Raw genomic sequence first — 17,303 nt, 5'->3', positions numbered from 1 at the left:
TTGACCGTCTATCTAAGGATGATAGGAAGATCCAAAAGATAGATTGGTGCCTAGCTTATGCCACAAGATCTTCCAAAAGTGACCCATGAGCTTTGTGTACTTGTCTAAAACAATGCTCAAAGGTAAGCCATAGATTCTTACCACCTCCTTGAAAAAAAAATGAGCTATTTGACAAGCATCATGGACTGTCTTACAAGGGATAAAATGTGTCATTTTTTGGAATATGTCCACTACAACATAAATATTGTCAAACCCTTGCTTAGTCCTTGGTAACCCTGCCACAAAGTGTATACTTAAACACTCTCATGGCCTGCTAGGAATCAGAATGGGCTGATAAAGACTTGTATTAGAAGATGCGCCTTTTTCTTTTTGATATACCACACGACACTCCACATATTGTCTGATATCCCTATTCATTTTAGGCCAAAAGTAGAACCCGGTGACTAATTTTATGTCTTATAAACTCCAAAGTGACCACTAAGTGCCCCATTGTGTTTTTCTTGAATCAAAATTTCCCTCAAGGATCCCCTAGGAGCACATAGTTGACATCCCTTAAACATAAGTCATTTTGCAAAGTGTAATCAGAGAATTCACCACGGAAACTATTCTTATATTCCTTACATACCTTATAAATATCTACAAAGTCTTCATCATCAAAATATAGATCCTTGAAGCTATCAATGCCAATGCTCCACAACTAAACCTCTTGCACTATTAGGAGTCTTCTACTTAGGGCATCAACCACCTTATTCTGCACTCCTTTCTTGTGCTTGATGTTAACAGTGTAGGCTTGTAGGTATTCCACCCATTTCATGTACTTGTCACTGAGTTTATCTTTGGAGTTGAGGAAACTGAGGGCTTAGTTATCTGAATATACCACAAACTCCTTTGGAAGCAAGTAATACCTCCACTTTCTCAAATCTTGGACTATAGAATATAACTCTAAGTTATAGGAAGAGTACTTCCTCTAGGCATCATTGAGCTTCTCACTATGAAAAGCCACTAGCTTCCCTTCTTGGCTTAGGACTGCCCCAATTGCCACATTGCTAGCATCACACTCCACTGTGAAGAGTTTGTCAAAACTAGGTAGAACAAGAATGGGATGAGTAGCTATTCTCTTCTTGAGTGTCTCAAACCCATCATTTTCTTGAGGAGTCCAATACAACTTTGTCTTCATCCCACCTTTGATAGTGTCTAACATAGGAGCACAAATAACACTAAAATGTTTGATAAAATTCCTATAATATTGGGCCAAACCATGAAAACATCTCACCTTTTTTGCAACTTTGGGAGTAGGGCAATTTAGGATGGCATCCACCTTACTTTGATCCATCTTAAGATTCCCTTGAGACAAAACAAAACCAAGATATACTAGCTCCTACTTCATGAAGTCACAGTTCTCCAAATTTATCATTAGCTTTTCCTCATATAATTTCTTAAAAAGAAATTCAAATGTTTAATATGCTCCTTCTTAGTTTTAATGAAAATCAAAATGTCATCTAAATAGACAACAAAAAACTTACCAATGTAGTCCTTCAACACCTCCTGCATAAGCCTCATAAAATTGGTGGGAGCATTTGACAAGACAAATGACATTACAAGCCTTTCATAAAAACCTTTTGAAGTCTTGAAGGTTGTTCTCCATTCATCCCCTTCTCTTATCCTAATTTAGTGATAGCCACTTTTGAGATCTATTTTGGTAAAGTACCTTGCTTCCTCTAAACAATCCATTAGATATTCAATTCTAGGTATTGGGAACCTATACCTAATGGTGATCCTATTAATGGCTCTTGAATTAGTACAAAGTCTCCAAGTTCCCCCCTTTTTAGGTGCTAAAACATTAGGCACAAAACAAGGGCATATACTTTTCCTAATTAGGACTTGGTGTAAGAGTTCTTGGATTTTCTTGGCAATTTCCTCATTTTGTTGAGGGGTCATCTTATAGGAATCTTTTTTAGGAAGGGTGGCTCCTAGAATAAAGTCAATTTGATGGCTAATAGGTCTCTTAGGAGATAGGGTAGCAGGTTGTCCATCACTAACAATGCCTTATGGTACTATTTTGAATTTTAGAGCTACTTAATGACTTTATAAAATTAAGGACATTGAATAAGAAGATACTCATGTATTACTCAAAAAATGTAAAAGAGAGCCTTGAAATCCTTATTTTAACTATCCTAAGCTAACACCTTAAATAATACTTTATCTATAGGTTTGAAAAACTCATTGTCCACAATATTTCATACATCTTAACAACTAAATAAAGTCTTCATTACAACCGACCAACATATTATAGTTATTGAAAGTAATTTTTGATGTTTATATCTACCAAACACTACAAATATATATATATATATATATGCTAGAAATTAGAAGACACTTTCATGTATTACTTGAAAAATGTAAAAGAGAGCTTTGTCATCCTTATTTCAATTATCCCTAAGCTAACACCTTAAATAATACTTCATCCATAGGTTTGAAAAACTCTTTCTCCACAAGGTTTCATATATCTTAATAACTAATTAAAATATTCATTGAGAGTGACCAATATTTGTAGTTATTGGAGATAATTTGAGACGTTTCTATCTACCAAACACTACAAATGTATAGATAGCAAGCAATAATGATGATAAGACAAACACATGGTGTAAAATATGGTAGTCGTATGAGCCCAAATATATCTTGTCCAAAAGTTATCTCTATAAAAGTAAAGAAGTGACATACTATAAATATTAGTTGATCCTTCGTATATGATACAATAGATAATGTAAGAACATCTCCATACACAAACAATCAAAATCAATTAAGAAAAATTAGTTATTTTACTTAATTTAAATAATTTGTTCAAAAGACCTATTTGAAATAAATTTTGCCCAAAATGTGTATCTTGTTGAATTAGTATCCCAATATGTCTCTTTATTTTGACCCAAATACCAAAGTCCCACCATCTTTAAATTGTTAGTGTCTCTATTTTGTCAAATAAAGATGTGTTCATTAGCATGCAAGCCTTATGCCACACCATTCTAAATGAACTATTTATTAATAGATCAAGAAATCCCATTATTATCTTAATACATACAAGGGATGTTAAGTGGAAGGAACCCTATGGAGGTCAACCATTTCACTTTCACAAGAAAATAATTGCTTAACGAAGCCATGTACTTATTAGAATTACAGCGAAAGCGCCAGCTTTAATGACCGCACTCCATGGAAGTCCGCATTTACCCTTTTTCACAAATCCTCTCAAGAAGGGCCACAGATTTATCACCACCCAAGCGCTGCAAAAATACTCTGCAAATAGCTTGTCCTTCACTTCACATCGCCCGCCCACAATTCGCAACGTGCTCTGAACTAAGGCTACTAAGTTTATCAATACTACTGTAGTTGGTGGAATGAACAAAGGAGAAGAATTGAAGGTAAAATCACCCTCATTACCCTCCTCATTCTCACCACCTTTTGGGGTTACAACAAAAGCCGTTTCAGACAATCCTATCAACTTCATCACAATATCAAACAATGCAAACAACTGTGAAGATAATCTCGATATCAATGCCATTCTCTGATTATTCCACCATTCTCTTGCAGAGCAACCCACCATAAGATATTCAGAAAGATCAATTCCATACATTGAGAGGAATAAACCAGTAGCAATCATAAAAGTGGGGTCCTCAATCTGCACGAACAATAATGTATCTCCATTATTTTCAGAGAAAGATATTAACTGCAATGTTCACAAATACCCAAAGTAGTTCAATGAAACATAGTACTAGAAGGAAATAGTGGAATAAAAGGAACCTAGTTTTATCTGAGAACTCTGATCTATTATTGAATGATTCATTGTAGCTTACCTTGGGGAGGAATGATTTGCCACTCAATAAACTAAATGCGGGAAATAACACATAAGCCAATACTGGAATTGAGGTGATTGGAGAGACGGTACAATAAGCATAAAGCATCCTCTGCCGAAATGTGAGTTGTCTTTTCATACCCCAAAAAGGAGACAATCTGCTTATCAATATTTCTAGCAATCCTGTGCCCCATCTCTTTTGTTGTAGAAGAGTCTCTGGACCATTCCTTGGTGGACATCCCATGAAAGCAGGCTGCTCAGAGGCATAATATATTGAATGCCAACCTAAGCTGTGAAGTTTCAGCCCTGTCATGACGTCCTCAACAGAAGATCCATACATCCACCCCACCTGTAATATGTCACAAATTCACAATATATAGTGCTATTTCATTTGAATCAAGTACTTATCTATTTTTGTGGCTTGACCATGCAGGTATTATTCTCACATGGAGTGTAAGGTGTGATGGTTTAGACATCACACGCTAAAATTTGATTATTAGACTTAAAGTATTAAATAGTCGAAATTGACTTTTATCTCCAAGCTTAATTATATAAGGTGGTAACACTATATATATAAAACATATATAAAACAGTAATTTATATTGGTCCCAAATAAGAAGTAGGCTTACCTCTTTTCCCCAAGCAGTTTTGGTTTCATAGCTACAACTAGCAACCTTCAAAGCTTCCTCTATAGCCAGTGTAGGACATGACTTATTTTCGAACTCACTTTCTCTCATAATGGCCTGAGCAGATGTTACAAGAGCAGAAGATTCTCCAAATGCACTTCTTATAGCTTCATCTTGGAACACTGCAGGAAACAAAAGAGCTTAATTTTTTCTACAACGAACAATTTTCCAAATTTAGTTCTCCCCAAGGATAAGTAGAAGATGAGCCCGGTGCCCAAATGATGAGCTGAACTTATACAAACGTTACCCAGGGGTTGAATTAGCAAAAGGTTCAAATCACCATATCATGCAATAGAAATCTCACTCCTTTTTATGGTTGGGAATTGCTTGCTTGTTTTCTTACTTTTTTCCTTGATACTAAGACAATTTTCCTCGCTGTTCTGTTGATCTGTAGGTGGGATTCCATATAAACCTTTTCTTCTATGGAAGCAGCATGTTCCTCCATAAAGGGGGCCTTGGATTGCATTCATTCCTTTGAAAATGATCTACATATATTTCAAAGAAACCCTGACCCCTAGTTAGTTAACTGATTTCCAAATGGATCGCATTTTCCTAACCAGACAGATTACAATATTTAAATTACTTACGTTGAAAGTTGATTTTAGCTGATTTCCAAATGGGTCATCCTCAATGGTTCCATAAAACAACTGTGGAAATTGAACAAAACCACAGTGTCTTTCGGAAGGGCAGTCCAAATAAAAGCACATGGCATGTTGTATAACTCTCGGGTTGCAGATGTGCATATCACAATCCAAATTGAGAATGAAAGAAGCGTTGCTCATCAGTCCTGAAACCCTTGCCTGAGAATTCACCACCACCGACATTATATAATGACAATGAATTCAGAATGCGTTTTGTTTGCATCACCAAAACAAATAATGGAAGACAAATAAGAACTCCAAATCAATATTTCTATGTTATATATATAACGATTATAAGGTATATGGGCTTTTAAAAAGATCTCATATTTTTGTTGAAATGACTGATGCTCGAACTCACAGTTTCAGCATAGTTTTTACTGTTACCATCACCGTCATCCTTAGATGCAAGGAAATTTTTAATTGAAGATAATAAAGATTGAGAATGGAATGTGAGTTAATATCTCCACGGATTAGATTGTGAACTCTCACTTAACTAGTTGGAATAATGTACATTAAATAATGCATAATAAATCCGCAAAATATAAACTTGAAAAGAATGATATTTTGAGAGGTTGCAACCTCTATTAAAGACTGTATAATGCAATGTTTTTAACAGGCTGCAATATGTAATAGATCAGCATGAAAGATCAATAAAAATATTATGTCTGTATAAAATTCTTGCAGTGCTCTGTTCTGCCCTGTTTTAGATTTAACGTTTTTTTTATATAGCATAAGAATGACGATAAAAATATTTCTGAATCGAGATGGATAGTAGCGACAAACAAAGAAGGAAAAGAGTTAAGCACTGCTACGCCCATATGTAACAATTTTCGCACAAGTATGAGTCATAACCCTTAACCCACGTGAGTCTGAAAATGTTTTATTTACAGAACAAAATACTTCAAAAACCTAGTAGCAAATCCTACTGAAAAACAAGATATAAACAAAACAGAATTAATACCATAACATTCAGAGCTCCAGCTTTGTAATGATGATTAAACAGTGGTCTTTTTTCTCTTGCAACGTATATTAAGTTTGGCAGAACAAAACCTTCATTTCCTTGACCTTCTCTATTTTCATGAAGAACCTGTGCATACAAGTAAAACATATTTTCAGTTAGAATTCAGTTTGCCACAAGTCAAGGAAAATTTGAAAAAGAATTCAATTTGCCACAAGTCAAGTAAAAGAATAATAGTATTCCAAAAGGTTCTTTCATGATGGTGGTGTTGTTAGTAATTTATCATCACCTTCACTATACTCGAATGGTTTTTAGCATCAGAGCTTTTGTACACGAAATCATCAACTCCATTCTCAGAAGTAGATGGCAATGTGACATGTCCTGTCTCCAATGCATCAGTAATCCTTTTCTTCATACATTCATATTCATCCTGCCAAAAAAAAATGCAATTGTTCTTAAAGCTGCTTACATATAGCATCCTTTTCTTGTAGAATTAATGTCTACTACTTGAGGTCATAATACATGACAGTCGAAGAAGCAAAGGATATATGTTTTGAAAACTTAGCACCTACTCAGATAATGTTTGAAGTAATTATTGTTTTAGTGGGATACATCAAATTTAGACTCAAAGATTTGGAAAAAGCAGAGTATAGTCCTGTACAACAATCTCAAGTCTAGTAAAAATTGAATAGGTATTTTCAATACCTTCATAACTTGCCATTGTTGGAGAAACTGTGGATCTGATGACTTGGGTGTTTTGGAGAAATACATTAATGGAACCCTTAACTCAATATTGAAGTTCCTGCAGAAGGGCACCCACTTTTTTGCAAATTCCAAGGTCTCCACCAGAGAGTAGAAAGTAATAGGAGACCCACCATCATCTGATACATAACATGCAATTTTCTCTACAGGGTAATCCAATGCAAGCACTGAAAGGACAGTGTTTGCAGTTATAACAGCAGATTCCTTATAAGGGTCGGTTGTGGTGATAATTATATCCACAGGAGGAAGCTTAGAAGCAGTTTCTCCACCATACCTGTAACACAAATAATAATGAAATTTAAAACTAATGCATAAAATTTCAAACTTTTAACTAATGCAAGCCTTGTGATACTGATATTAAACATGGGTGGTGTTTCTTTTGTGTTCACCTGAGTGCAAGCCTCTCTGGGTATGCTTTGTACTCAACCGACAGCCATACCAAGTTGAGATAAAAAACAAATTGCAAACAAAACCAAAGCTCGCAGCAAAAAGCAACGGTCCATATTACTCCATAATATTCATCAAGGGAATACAATAAACGATATGTCAAGAAACTGAGTAGAAGCAGCAGGTGAAAGCATGCAAAAGCTCTATAGACATATGACTTGTGAATGTACTTCTCATAGAAAGGATTGCTTTTACAGTTACCCGAATTCAAGTGTACTTTCTCCATTAATTAATGAGAATACTAATCATCACAGTCCAAATTATTTGAGAGAGTAATTCTATGTGGGTAGTGTGTTCATAGTTGTGAGTTTTATAGAGAGGAAGCCTCGTTGAATTGTAGTTGTGACCAATAGATTTTCTTGTCGTGAAGCTCATACTTAGCTTATCTGTATAGGCTGTGAACCTTATTTTCTTGGCATTAAGGATGCTCCCTGCAACATCCAGATTAATAAATGCTTCTAGAAGTTCAGGAAATGTCAATTCTCTCGCTTTCTTGGAAAGACAGATGCTCTTTCAGGAGAGGTAAGAGAGATAAGACAACACGGCACTTTTAATTATTGCTATTTTATGTTCATTTCACATCCAGTATTTTAACTATTATTATTGTTATTGTTTTTTGCTCTTAGTGTTATCTATAGGCTTCCAACACAATCCTGTCATTCAATTAAATATGTTTATTTCCCTTGTTTTTTTTAAGTACTCTTGAGGGAACTTGATTACTCAACAATGTTTATTAGATTGTTTGGAACACATTCTAGAATAAGTTGAATGTGCTTATATTTTAAACAAGTGTCACATAGTGGCTTAATATTTACCTTTAACTTGTATATAAATATAATTTTAATTCAATAAATTTATTATAGTTTATAAAATATTTTAATTGATAAAAATATTAGATAATTATAGTTTTCTATAATGATATTAATCATAATTTAAATTTTATTTTATTTATAAATATAATTATTAATATATATATTCTATTGTATATATGTTATCTGATAATATTATATTAGAAATATATTAAAATATGAAAATAATAATAATATTAAAATAATAATACATAATAGTATTTCTTAAACTATTATATAATATATGAAAGATATCTTTTAGTATTTTTAATTGAATGACAAATATTATATTATAAAAAAATCCAATATTAAAATATAAAAATTTAAACCAAACCATTTATATTAAAAATATTAAACATTAATGAATCATATTCACCTTAATAAATACTAACTCTTAAAAATTATTAGTTTTACAATCCACCCTACAGTAATGAATTCAACTAATCAAATCTTAGAAAAATAATTTCTTAAGGTTTAAATGTTAACAATCATGCATCTTTCCTATGCAACATATTAGTCAGATTAAAAAATTTAAAATCAATTAATTTTTAAGTCGTAGAAACCAAAAAAGTATCACAATAGTACTTAGACTACCAACAAGTATCTGTAAGGATTCAAGGTGTAAACATATAGAATAGTAAATGTAAGATTTAAATATATAGAAATATTCATAAATTCATATAAACATTTATAAAATTATTTTGGTACAAGAGTTGTGTGTCAAATTATTAAAATATATATTGCTTAAATCTCATTTGTTACATTACTTGTTATATGCATGAGGCAACAATCAAGTAACATTTATATTTGAATGCATATTGACCTTATTTTAAAGGAAAAATTTACACTTTTTTAGTTATGTATAAATTATAAAAAGATTAAACTTAAAAAAAAAAAAAATCTAGTGTATTTTTGAATTATTTAAAAAGATTAAAAAGATTGAAATAAATTATATTAAAGAACATATTCACAAGAGAATTTATAATTATGAAAAAATATTTTTAAGAAGTGTATCAAAAGTTAGGAACTTTGGTCTGATTTCAACTCACATTCTTTTAACCGTTGTTGAAAAATAGGTAATAAGCTTGTATAATTAACAACCAATCTGACTATTGGGATGCAAAAGGAAGAGCAATCCTTTTCAAAACAAGATCTATTTCAATATGCTAACTTCAACTCATTCATCATAAATAGTGTAACAAGTGTTAATTCTTTTGAAAAAACTTTATTTTAAAATATTTTTGAATTTCATATATTAGCTTGTACAATTAATTGAATTCAAATGTTGATAAAATGTCCAACAGATACATTTTCCTTAACTAATAAAAATAATTTAATTGTAAAATAACTATTCAAATTTTATAGACTCTTATTGAGATGTAATCAAAATCAAATGTGTCGATAATGAAAATCACGTGACAAGGTGGCCATGGCTAGAATAATCATTTTTATTTGCTGATGTAGATTTTTATTCATATTCCTTAGGTTTTCTAAGGAGGCCATATCACCATGATTTTCAAAGAATTACTTAATCACCTATCTATATAATATAATTATGGCACTCCTTTATTTCTAAAATATTGAAATTGTGCATGCTTAATGGCTTGGAGACACCTCATATTGGATTTTGATAGATGGCATTGATCTTTTGACAATTGACCTAGATTTTTATGCAACATCTCTTCTTGATTTTTTTTGCAACTGGAAAATCTAAAAGTTAAGTGAAAGTCTCTAGTGAGTGCACAAAGAATATAAAAGAAGAATCATAGCATCCAATAACATGACATACGCTTTGAGTGACAGGGCTAGAAGCAAATCTGACAAGTAACACTAATAGTAAGGTAACAATGACAATGAATCAATATACACCAGAATCGGTTCCTGAATAGAAAATTATGACCCATCCGTCTTGAATGCAAAGAGGAGGAAAGCTTTACGATTTTGGGTGCATGCTCACTTTTGAGGAATGTAACTTTAGGATAATTGCTAACAGGGAAAATGTGATAGAAATGGTGGGTGTGACAAGGAAGAGTGTGAGTCAGTATGTTTTGGATGTGGAAGAGGTAGCAATGAGAATTAGGAGCGATATATGGAGAATTTTTATAGTGTAGAGTGTAGGGAATTTGGAGACGATGGTGATGATGAAGAAAATAAGGCTGGAAAACCTAGCAGCAGAGTGCAAGAGAATGAAGCCTTTTTATGTAATTGTGCATAGGAATGATGTTGGGATTTTGATTGATTTGAAGCCCATGAGAAGAGAGTTGGACTGGCAATCAATGCAACATTGAGGTTTCATGTTATGCCCAATAAGGATATCAGTTTTCTTTATTCTGATATTGTTGTTGAGGAAGTTAGGGATCTCATTGGGTATGACAGGGTTATGGTTTACAAGCTTCATAAAGATGAGCACATGAAGGTTGTTGCAAAAATTAACATAAGCTTCTCTTACTATGGTTGTAATTGTCAATGGGAATGGAAATGATGGAGGAGGCAACATCAGACAAAGTGCAATGAAGCTAGTTATTTTTCATAACACTTCACCTAAATTTGTGACATTCCCTCCTTGCTTCGCTTATGGATTTATGATGTAGACATCTAGCCTATACGCAAGCACTATTATTCATTTTCTCTCCTGCCTCATCCAAAATTGTGCTTCACTAATCAATATTTTTTGTCTACAAATATTTCTTTCAATGTCGAGTTATACAGGGAAGAGTTTAGGATCTTCCCCAAGAGCAAAATGGCTACGTAGTGACCAACTTGGGCAAAATGCCTTGAAGAAGAATCTCAAGCTCATCCATTGGCACACCTCAAAGAAGAACATTATGAATAGAGAAAGAACTTGCCTTAAGCAAAGAAAAATCATCCCTAGAAGACACCACTAATTTTCTCATCCTCCCCATCCTGAAATCCATGTGGTAGAACCTCTACCATTCAAAATGCATTGCTCGTGAGAGACATTGCCAATAAACATGGTCTATTTGAGAATTCCCACATGTGGTGGCATCTTACAATATGGTATTCTCTGTGTAGAGGCTCTCTTTCAGCCACATCTCACACTCTTTTTCCAAATTTCTCCACCAGCATTGATTTACAAAAATGGGATTTCACTAAAAAACTATGTGATTTTCTACTAAAGAAATGTAATGATAGTAAAAAGCTAGGTCCATAGTCTTCTGATCATCATGGGGAAGGGAAGCTTGCAACATGTGTGGTGTGTTGTAAAACCAATTTCAAGTCTAGAACTAGGTAAGAAGAGCTGAAATATGAATATAAAGTGATTAGTATATAAAGATTCACTATGCAATGAAAATGGTTATCTGAATGCAAAGGTATCAAATCATGGATTGATTCATTAAGATCACATATAGTTGTCACTACTAATTTTCATGACTACTTCTCTTGTCACTACTATTGGTCATGACTACTGCTCTTAGAATTCTAATTGAATATGATAACAAGTTCATGACTACTTCTCTTAGAATTTGAATTTGTAAGAATTTACCTAATTCAATAATTCAACACCAAGATCAAGAAGCTTAGTAGATAGCACAAGAGAGATGAATAGTGATCAAATGAGAATCTCCATAATGATCAAAATAATAATGGATATTAGATAATTAGATGATTACATCATAAAAGTGCCTTGTATATAAAAGGCAACTGATATGTCTAGAAGTCATGCAAGAGATAAGCATAACAACTAAACACATGTCCACCAAGAGTGGATTATCCTCCATTATGCATGAATGTGCATGCAACAATGAGAGGATAAGAATACAAATGTGTATCTCATAAAGAGATGTATTAGACAACATGAGCTCAATTGGAGTGCAAACAATTGTGTTGTCTACATGATAACTCATGTGAATATGCAAACTCCTAGTTGTCTACATGACAACTAATATGCTAATGCATTAACCTAAGTAAACTTAAGTAAAGTTTAAATAGTAAATATTTATTTACACCAACACCCACCCTTAAGAACAACTTAGGGGAATGCACTTAAGCTCACAAAAGTTAGATGAAAATTCTTGAGGGGTCCCCGCTACTAGGCCATGTTAGGCACCCATGTACAAAATGCAAAAAACATGCAATCTCTCATAAAGCGGAGAAAGAGAGAAGACCTAATAAAAGCCTTCCCCCAAAAGGAGGGATGAAAAAACAAGATTCCTGGATGGATGGAGGGTAAAAGTACAAAGTTGTGTCACCTTTCAAGCTGACTTATTAGAATGACTGAATTTGAGTATTTCTATCTAAAAATCTATTTTTTTAAACATATGATCTAGATAAATTCATTCTAGCTAAGTTATATATGGTCTCACACTTTTCCAATTGGAAATGTCTATGAAATGCATGTTTTATACTAGTTTGTATCCAATTACTAAAGAAATAAAAATATTTTAGAAAAGTGGCATTTCAATAAATCTTACTATTCTTTATGATATTTTTTTTAATAATATGTAAACACCATTTTATAGACATCGGAGTCAAGAATATTCTCATATAGAGTTTATAGTGTTTTAATTAGATATAGTTTATTGTAACTTAACAATTCTACAACCATGTATTTTAACACTCGAAATTTTTTTTGAGAAAGAAAGAATATTGGATCATATCAAAAAAAATCTAAAAATTATATGACGTTCCAAAGGAGAGAGTCCTCTTCTAGAATGTTGGGGGACACCTGAAAACTATCAATTTCAGGTGAGTTGAGAAGAGAAAATATAGATCTAAAGCCAATTTTTATTTTTGATTGTTCTAGCTATATATATGTTATCTATAATATAATCTAAGATCAAAGGGAAATAATTTTATTTCCATATGGTTTTGTGGTGGGAACTGGACCTCTAATTTTTAGCATCAAAAATCCTTTTTTTCATAGATTCATAGTCATCTTGCCAAAGAAAAATGTAGTTGTTCTTAAAGTTGCTTATAGATAGCATCCTTTTCTTGTAGAATTAATGTACTACTTGAGATCGTAATACATAATAGTCAAAGAAGAAAAGGATGTATGTTTTGAAAACTTAAACACCTACTCAGATAATGTTTAAAGTAATTATATTTTTAGTGGGATACATCAAATTTAGACTAAAAGATTTGGAAAAAATAGAGTATAGTCCTGTACAACAATCTCAAGTCTAGTTAAAATTGAATATGTATTTACAATACCTTCATGACTTGCCATTGTTGGAGAAACTGTGGATTTGATGACTTGGGTGTTTTGGAGAAATACATTAATGGAACCCTTAACTCAATATTGAAGTTCCTACAAAAGGGCACCCATTTTTTTGGCAAATTCTAAGGTCTCCACTAGAGAGTAGAAAGTAATAGGAGACCCACCATCATCTGACACATAACATGCAATTTTCTCCATAGGATAATCCAATGCAAGCACTGAAAGGACAACATTTACAGTTATAACAAAAGATTCCTTATAAGGTTCGGTTGTGGTGATAATTATATCCATAGGAGGAAGCTTAGAAGTAGTTTCTCCACCATACTTGTAACACAAATAATACTGAAATTTAAAACTAGTGCATAAAATTTCAAAGTTTTAACTAATACAAGCCTTATAATACTGATATTAAACATGGGTGGTGTTTCTTTTTTGCTCACCTAAGTGCAAACCTCTCTGGGTATGCTTTGTACTCAACTGACAACCATACCAAGTTGAGATAAAAAAACAAATTGCCAAAAAAACCAAAGCTCGCAACAAAAAGAAATGGTCCATATTACTCCATAGTATTCATCAAGGGAATAAAATAAATGATATGTCAAGAAACTAAGTAGAAGCACCAAGTGAAAGAATGCAAAAGCTCTATAGACATATGACTTATGAATGCACTTCTCATACAAAGGATTGCTATTACAATTACTCGAATTTAAGTGTACTTTCTCCATTAGTTAATGAGAATACTAACCATCATAGTCCAAATTATTTGAGAGAATACAATAATTCTATGTGGGTAGTGTGTTCATAGTTGTGATTTTTATAGAGAGAAAGTCTTGTTGAATTGTAGTTATGACCACTAGATTTTCTTGTTATGAAGCTCATGCTTGTACAAACATACGATCTCTATGGATTGTGAACCTTATTTTCTTGGCATTAAGGACGCTCCCTTCAACATCCAGGTTAATAAATGCTTCTAGAAGTTTAGGAAATGACAATTTTCTTGCTTTCTCGGAAAGACTGAGATGTTAAGACAAGATGAAACTTTTAATTATTGCTATTCTATTTTCATTTCACATCCAATATTTTAACTATTATCATTGTTATTGTGATTTCCTCTTAGTGTTATCTATGCACTTCCAACACAATCCTATCCTATAATCAAATATGTTTATTTCCCTTTTTTTTTAGTACTTTTGAGGGGAACTAGATAACTCAACAATGTTTATTGGATTATTTGGAATGTATCTATTAAGATTCTACACTAAGTTGAATGTGCTTGTATTTTAAATAATAATTAAACTTTAATTTAAGAGAAGACTTATTAATTTATAATATTCTTTTTATTCAAAATAAATAATCTTAGAAGCTTTAAGCTTAATAATTTATTATTTTTGAGATAAATTATGTTGTTATCATGAAAAGAAAGTTGACATTCATAACAATGTCATTTGATCAAATTAGTGGAACTCTATCATCTTAAAAAGAAGTAATATTTTTATTTTATTTTTTAATTAATACTTACAATTTACTAAGTTGCTAGACAATCATAGTACAAGTAGGAGGGGGGGAAAATCTCATCATCCAACTTGCTACATACATCAATAAAGTTAGAGATACCTAAGGAAATGTCTCATTATATTATTTGGTTCAAAGTTATTATATCATTATATAATTACCATCTGATTGATTGTGTAGTACTCTTGTTTCAATATTTTATCTATTCATTGAATAGATCAAGTTTATTGTCCTCATTGTGGTAGTTGTGTGCTTGACTACATCCATATTGATTAATGTAGGTATGTGGCATGCTTACCAAAAAAGGGTGTTCTACAGGTTGTTAGAAACTCTTATTGTGTTAGTTCTTAATATCAATAAACCAAGAGTGCTCAAGTTGGATTGAAACTAGTGTATGATGATCATGGCTGTAAGATAGTCTAGATGGGAATGAGAGTTGTATTGCCATTGCGTATTTTCTAGTCCAACATGATGTATCATGAATGAGATTATCAATTACTATATTTCCATTAATTGTGAAATGCATAACAATGTATGGGCATATGAAGGAGTGAAGGAGAAGTTTCAAGGACAGAGTAGACAGAGAGAAATCAGAGCAGTGAAGGACTGAATAAAGTTATCAAATTAGGAGACCAGATCAGAGATACAATAAAGAGGAGACCCAAGATCAGCTTCCAAAGAAAATTGAGGGTTGGGTATTGAATTAGTTATTGTTAATTGAGATAGGGTAAATCTCTTAATAGAGTGGTCTTAACAGATCTATGTATACCTCCTAACATAGTCCTTATTTCATTGTGAGCATAAAATCCTTTAACAAGGTGAGACTTAATAGTCTTTTAAGATTTTAATAGGGCAAACCCCTCATAGGGTAAATCATAATTTATGATCAAACAATGTAACCCTAATAGGTTAGCTTTATTGTTGCAATAGTGAAGATTTATGGGTTTCTTCCCCATCCTAGTTTTATCTTCATCTTGAACTTTTTTTGGATAACCAAATCATTGTGTTATGTGTTGAACTCTTTATGGATGTGATGTATTTCATTTATGTTTCAACATTACAATTTGAATGGTAGATCTATGAGATGAGTTAGGTATGAATTAATGAAATTGGTTTTGAAGTCAAAAGTTTAAGATCCTGATTCACCCCCGCTCTTAGTATCTTGTTTCCCATATTCTCATTCCAACAATTAATGTGATTGACTATGGAAAACTTAAAAAAGAACTTGTTTAGAAATTTTTTATAAAAAAATTGATTGGGCTTTAAATGATTATTGTACATTATGAGTACTACTTTTGGAAAGTAAGGGCTAATAAATATCAAACATGAGCTTGGTGGTACAGAAGGTTGAAGGAATTTTCATCATATCAAGCCACCTTCTCACTTTGAAATGGTATTTTATGTGAGAAACACACACACACACACACACACACACACACAAATAAAATAAAATAAAATTAGTTGATCATATTGTTCATAAGTTTCTAACTTTTTAATTAAATGATTTGAGCCCTTTCAAAAACCCACCATTATTATTAGTCTCTCTACACACACACACACATCAACCTTACGATTTTAGATTAAAAAATCATGAACCAAGTGTACAACCCATAATAATTTTCACAAAATATGGACTACAAAACATAAATTGAGAATAATATCAAAAAAATCTTACAATTCTATAGATTGTACAAGGACACTAATTATATAGCCTAAACAAATGCTTATTATAAATTTATGCATCTCTAACACACATTAATAGATGTATATTTATCACTTATAACAATTATTTATAAGTATGATGATTTCTTACAAGAAACTTGTTTAGTGTGTTATAAAAGATTATATAACCATATTAATCAATTAGTGTTGATATCAATCATAATATGACTAGTGAAACTTTCTTCCACTAAGTTTCATTATTTAAATTTACTATAATATTTTTTATACTACTCTTTTATCAAGGAAAATAAAGAGAACATATACAAGATAATAAACACAAACACATTAATTAATTCTAATTATAAAAAGTAGTCACCCTAAAATAAAACAATAGTGTTGCTATACTTCACGCACACTATATCTTATAGCTCGATATAACATGTGTTCTATACCCACAAGAAGTATTTTTTACATCTAACATTTAATGTTAATGGAAAAAAGTAATAGTACCTTAGATGTTTTTCACATGTAAAGTTTTGATATTAGTATTAGGATTCAATTGTGTAGTATTTGACCCATGTTCCATGAGTATCCAATTCACAAGAAACCATTTCTCATGAAAATGAATGGAGCACTTGGCACTCATTTCATCTAGGTGATGCTCCCAAAAATAAAGCACCGAAACTTTCTAGGAGGTCACCATCTCCAATACTACTCCAAGTCAAGTGCACTTAACTAGTAGTCTTAAAGAAAAGATTAAGGGA

At 32.2% G+C, this 17,303-nt stretch overlaps 1 protein-coding gene across 2 annotated transcripts; it reads right to left on the bottom strand.

Moving 5' to 3' along the window:
* Window positions 1–3,138: 3,138 nt before the first annotated feature.
* LOC149554488 (cellulose synthase-like protein H1) lies at window positions 3,139–7,623 on the bottom strand. Of its 2 annotated transcripts, none has more exons than XM_089833480.1 (9): window positions 7,281–7,623; window positions 6,835–7,165; window positions 6,419–6,559; window positions 6,133–6,258; window positions 5,118–5,330; window positions 4,874–5,015; window positions 4,474–4,652; window positions 3,846–4,193; window positions 3,139–3,670 (listed from the first exon to the last, which is right to left on the bottom strand). In XM_089833480.1, the coding sequence occupies exons 1-9, from the start codon at window positions 7,562–7,564 to the stop codon at window positions 3,143–3,145; spliced, it is 2,292 nt and encodes a 763-aa protein (XP_089689606.1). In that variant the 5' UTR covers window positions 7,565–7,623; the 3' UTR covers window positions 3,139–3,142. The 2 variants fall into 2 exon arrangements, with proteins under 2 accessions (XP_089689606.1, XP_089689605.1); XM_089833479.1 differs by having other exon boundaries at window positions 3,139–3,718; window positions 7,281–7,622.
* Between the last annotated feature and the right edge of the window lie 9,680 nt (window positions 7,624–17,303).

The sequence above is a fragment of the Cupressus sempervirens genome, chromosome 5 (assembly GCF_028749045.1).
Source record: "Cupressus sempervirens isolate cs-2001-9-10 chromosome 5, ASM2874904v1, whole genome shotgun sequence".
Taxonomy (NCBI): domain Eukaryota; kingdom Viridiplantae; phylum Streptophyta; class Pinopsida; order Cupressales; family Cupressaceae; genus Cupressus; species Cupressus sempervirens.
This window is presented reverse-complemented; position numbering and strand designations above follow the sequence as displayed.